Source organism: Corvus kubaryi, unplaced genomic scaffold (genome assembly GCF_017639235.1).
Source record: "Corvus kubaryi isolate FWS band 111438036 unplaced genomic scaffold, C.kubaryi_AGA036_p1.0 37265, whole genome shotgun sequence".
NCBI lineage: Eukaryota > Metazoa > Chordata > Aves > Passeriformes > Corvidae > Corvus > Corvus kubaryi.
Genome location: NW_024581080.1, coordinates 2,013,789 through 2,018,833, shown reverse-complemented (window position 1 = coordinate 2,018,833; position 5,045 = coordinate 2,013,789). Strand labels below are relative to the sequence as shown.

General features: G+C 51.2%; 1 protein-coding gene across 1 annotated transcript in view; it reads left to right on the top strand.

Annotated features, from left to right (window-relative positions):
* Positions 1-3,867, top strand: part of XPO7 (exportin 7) — a 61,897-nt gene extending 58,030 nt beyond the window's left edge. The window contains exons 7-10 of the mRNA XM_042024756.1: positions 143-303; positions 1,918-2,016; positions 2,673-2,800; positions 3,451-3,867. Coding sequence (XP_041880690.1) covers positions 143-303; positions 1,918-2,016; positions 2,673-2,800; positions 3,451-3,544 — 482 coding nt within the window. The 3' untranslated portion in view covers positions 3,545-3,867. The remainder of the gene's footprint in view (positions 1-142; positions 304-1,917; positions 2,017-2,672; positions 2,801-3,450) is intronic.
* Positions 3,868-5,045: the final 1,178 nt, after the last annotated feature.

The following is a 5,045-nucleotide window of genomic DNA, read 5'->3' as shown; positions in this document are numbered from 1 at the left end:
CCCAACAAACCCCAACAACCCCAACAAACCCCAACAAACACCAACAAACACCAACAAACACCAACGACCCCAATAAACGCCGACGCTTCCCGGGAGCTTTTCCAGCAGCATCCCAACCTGGGGATTTTCCCTGTTCCCACAGACACCATGGTTTGCACGGGCTGCTGCTCCTGCCTGGACCACATCGTCACTTATCTCTTCAAGCAACTGTCCCGCAGCACCAAGAAGAGAACGACGCCGCTGGCCCAGGAGAGTGACCGCTTCCTGCACATCATGCAGCAGCACCCGGAGATGATCCAGCAGGTAGCGCCCCAATTCCCGGGAAAAGCTGGCATTTCAGCGCGCCAGGCCTGCCTCTTCCCTGCTCTGCAGCAAGGAAGTGTTTGCTGGGAGAAACGGGAGAAGCAGGGAGTTGGTTTTTGGGATGAACGGGAGAAACAGGGAGTTGTTTTATGGGATAAACGGGGAGTTGTTTTCTGGGATAAACGGGAGAAACGGATTGGATTTTGGGATAAACGGGAGAAAGAGGGAGTTGTTTTCTGGGATAAACGGGAGAAACAGGGAGCTGGTTTTTGGGATAAATGGGAGAAACAGGGAGTTGGTTTTTGGGATAAACAGGAGAAACAGGGAGTTGTTTTCTGGGATAAACAGGAGAAACTGAGTTGGTTTTTGGGATAAACGGGGAGTTGTATTTCGGGATAAGCAGGGAGCGTTTTTTTTGGGATAAACAGTAGAAACAGGGAGTTGTTTTCTGGGATAAACGGGAGAAACAGGGAATCGTTTTTTGGGATAAACAGGGAGTTGTATTTTGGGATAAGCAGGGAGGTTTTTTTTTTGGGATAAACAGTAGAAACAGGGAGTTGTTTTCAGGGATAAACAGGAGAAACAGGGAATCGTTTTTTAGGATAAACAGGGAGTTGTTTTCTGGGATAAACAGCATTTTTTGCCAGCATTCCACCTCTCCTCAGGTGCAATTCCAAGCCTTGCTCCAAGGTTTTGCTGATCCCAAGGAACAGCAGTTGGACTGCCCAAAAAATGGGCTTTTCCCTGTTTTTTTTTTTTAAGGGAATGCAGTTCTGGTGCTCTCCCCTGGTGCTCAGCAGCGGCAGCACCATTCCCGTGTGGGAAAAGGGAGTTTTGTTCCCCCCTCGCTGGTGCATCCGGCTTTTTTTTGGGATGCAGGCTGAGTTTTCTGAGGCTAAAAAGAGGAATCTCGTCTTCCAAGCCCAGGTTAGATCCTGGCTTCAGCCTGAGGTGGCTGTGGAAGGAAACTCAGGGAAGGATGAGGAGATTCCCAAGGTATTTAAACGCCAGTTTAGGTGGAGATGGGGCAATATTCCCGTGGATGCCTTGGGATGTGTCAGGAATCACCACTCCAGCAGCTCCCAGCACCTCAGGGAAGCCTCCAGCAGTTCATGGAGGCTCCAGATCCTCCTCTTGTCCCTGACGTGGCCTTGGCAGTGCTGGGCAGGTGGTTGGATCCATGGAATCATGGAATGGCTTGGGTGGGAGAGACCTGAAATATCCCATCCCACCCCCTGGGAATCTTCTGCTATCCCAGGCTGCTCCAGCGTGGCCTTGGACACTTCCAGGGATGGGGCAGCCACAGCTTTTCCTTTGGGAATTCCATCCCAGCCCCTCCCCACCCTCCAGGGAAGGATTTTTCCCGATATCCCACCCTCTTATGAAGTCACTCCCCTGTCCTGTCCCTCCAGCCTGAATTCCCTGATTCCCAGTGCTCAGAGCTCTGTTCCAGGAGCATCCCAGGTGATTCCCAGCTCCCAGGGCAGGGAGGGAGCTGGGATGGGACGGGACGGGACGGGACGGGATGGGATGGGATGGGATGGGATGGGATGGGATGGGATGGGATGGGATGGGATGGAAGGGCTGCCTTTAACCCTCCTTTCCCTATCCCAGATGCTCTCGACAGTGCTGAACATCATCATCTTCGAGGACTGCAGGAACCAGTGGTCCATGTCCCGGCCTCTGCTCGGCCTCATCCTGCTCAACGAGAAGGTAACGGATCCATCCCAGCTGGAAAGGGCTTGGCTGAGGCAGGAGAACATTCCCAGGGAAGCCTTGGAATGATCCTGTGGCCAGGAAGGGTCTCAGCTTTCCTTGGAGCTGAGGAATCCAATGAAATCCATTCAGAAGCTGGGATATTCCCTCCTTATTCCCAACATCCTGGGTGGTTTGTGCTCTATCCCAAAGCCAAGGTCCATGTCCCAGCCTCTGCTCAACGAGCAGGTAAAGGATCCATCCCAGCTGGAAAAGGGCATAGCTGAGGCAGGAGAACATTCCCAAACATTCCCAAGGAAGCCTTGGAGTGATCCCATGGCCAGGAGGGGTCACAGCTCTCCTTGGAGCTGAGGAGTCCAACTCCATCCTTTCAAAAGCTGGGATATTCCCTCCTTATTCCCAACATCCTGGGGCTGTGTGCTCCATCCCAAAGCCATTCCAGCTTGGCTGAGGCAGGAGAACATTCCCAAACATTCCCAGGGAAGCCTTGGAGCGATGCTGTGGCTGGGAAAGGCCACAGCCCTCCTTGGAGCTGCGGAGTCCCAACTCCATCCATTCATCCACCCACGTTCCCTCCTTATTCCCACCATCCTGGGGAGTGGGTGCTCTATCCCAAAGCTGGGAATTAACCCTTCCTTGTCCTGCTTTCCCAGTATTTCTCGGACCTGAGGAACAGCATCGTGAACAGCCAGCCCCCGGAGAAGCAGCAGGCCATGCACCTCTGCTTCGAGAACCTCATGGAGGGCATCGAGCGCAACCTGCTCACCAAGAACAGGGACAGGTCAGTGCCAGCCGCTCCTCCCGCCAGGAAAACCTGGAATGGGCGCCTTCCCGTGGGATTGCCTCGGGGTCGGGCTCCTGGCATGGTTTGGGTGGGAAGGGAGTTGAAATATCCGTGGGTAGGGACACGTTCTGCGATCCCAGGCTGCTCCAGCCTGGCTTTGGGCACTGCCAGGGATCCAGGGGCAGCCACAGCTGCTCTGGGAATTCCATCCCAGCCCCTCGCCACCCTCCCAGCCAGCAATTCCTTCCCAATATCCCCATTTCAGTTTGAAACTTCCCATGGGATTTCTTCATGGATTCATGCCTGGAATCATGGAATGGTTTGGGTTAGGAGGGACCTTAAATCCCATCCAGGGACACCTTCCACTATCCCAGAGTGCTCCAACCTGGCCTTGGACACTTACAGCGATCCAGGGGCAGCCATAGCTTTTCCCCTGGGAATCCCATCCCCACCCTCCCAGGGGGAGGAATTCCTTCCAGATATCCCCATTCCAATAAGAAACTTCCCATGTGCTGGACCCCCATCCCTGATGGGCTTTAAAAACCCCACGGCCACAACACCCAGGGGGTCACTGCCAGGTTTTGGGTAGGACCCCACACCCTGTGAGAGCTTCTGGAATGATGGAATCTCCCTTCCCACCCGTCCAGGTTCACCCAGAACCTGTCGGCGTTCCGGCGGGAGGTCAACGACTCCATGAAGAACTCGAGCTACGGCGTCAACAGCAACGACATGATGAGCTGACACCTCCCTCCGGCAGCTTCTCCTTCTCCTGGCCCCGAGGGCTCCCTTTTTCCCGAGGAAAGAATCCAGGGCGTTCCCAAATCCCCGCCCTTCCCCAGGGCTGGAGCCCTTCCCCAGGGCTGGAGCGCGGCCGGACCCCGAGGGAGGAGGGAGCAGCAGGTTGAGCTCACCTGGGCAGGTGTTTTCCATTGGAAGGGCATCATCCAGGTGCAGGAATTCCAAGGTTTTTCTCTCTCTCTCTCTCTCTCTCTCCCAGGCTGGAATGTGGAATTGCTCTGCTGCAAAGCCTGCCTTGTATAAAACATGTACATTTTTTCATAACATTTTGGAACAAGGTTTATATTGAGTTTCAGAAAAAGGAGACAAAAAAAAGAAAAAAAAAAAAAAAAAAACAAAAAAGAGGACACAAAAAAACTGCAAAAAAAATTAAAAAAAAAAAAATCACCCAAAAATTTAAAAAAAAAAAATCACAAAATCACAAAAAAAAAAAAAACCCCACACAAAAACCAAAATGATGATTTAAAAAAAAAAACAAAAAAAAAGCCAACAAAATGACAAAAAAAACCACAAAAAACAAAGTGTGATTGGAATTTTTACAGAGTCCTGGTGCACCCAGTGCTGGTGTGAGGGTTGTGAATGCGAGTGAGGAAAGCGTGGCCTGAAGCTTTACTGGGCGAGGGGGTGGCTGTGTGAAAGTGCAGAGATCTATTTAGTGACATGAGCTGTAGAGAGAAGCAAAAACTCAAACAAAACAAACAAAAAAAATAACAAAAAACCAACGAAAAAATTAAAAAACAGCGACGACGACGAAAGAAAAAACCACCCCAAAACAAAAAAAAAGAAAAAAAAAGGCATTGTAAAATTCCAAATGTATATTTTTTCTTATTAAGCCCCCCCTCGAAATCACAATTTCCTGGTCCCGTCTCGCCCTCGTTATTGGGAACTCGAAGCCATGACGTGACCCCTCCGTTCGTGCTTGCTCGTGGGTGTCCCTCCTGTCCCCTCTGTAGCAGTAGCCCCTCCCAGGGCCCTCCTTTCCTCCTTTTCCTCCTCCTTTTCCATCTCTTCTTCCCGTTTTTCCCGGGCTGGAGCAGGAGCTGGCGGCAGCACAGGGGCCTCCTCCTCCTCCTCCTCCTCGGGTTCTTCCCAAGGTTTGCCCAGCAGGAAGCGTCGAGCAGCCCTTGAGAACGAGTCCATTTCTTCTCTTGAGTCACCCCAAGCGATGTTTGGGATATCCACGGATGGAAAACCGACGGATCTGAGGGATCTGAGGGGGAGGGAACCCCTTTGCCTTGTATTTCCCCACTATTGTTGCTGCTAGTCGTGTGCATCCTCTTGCTCAGCTCTCCCCACAGACACTCGGGCCTTTTAGGGCTTCAGTTTCTCTTCCCAGACACCAATTAAACTCTTTTAATTAATTTTTTTTTTTAAATTTTATTTTGATTTTAATTTTATTTTGGATTTTGTTTTGGTTGGTTTTTTTTTTTTTTTTTTTTTTTTT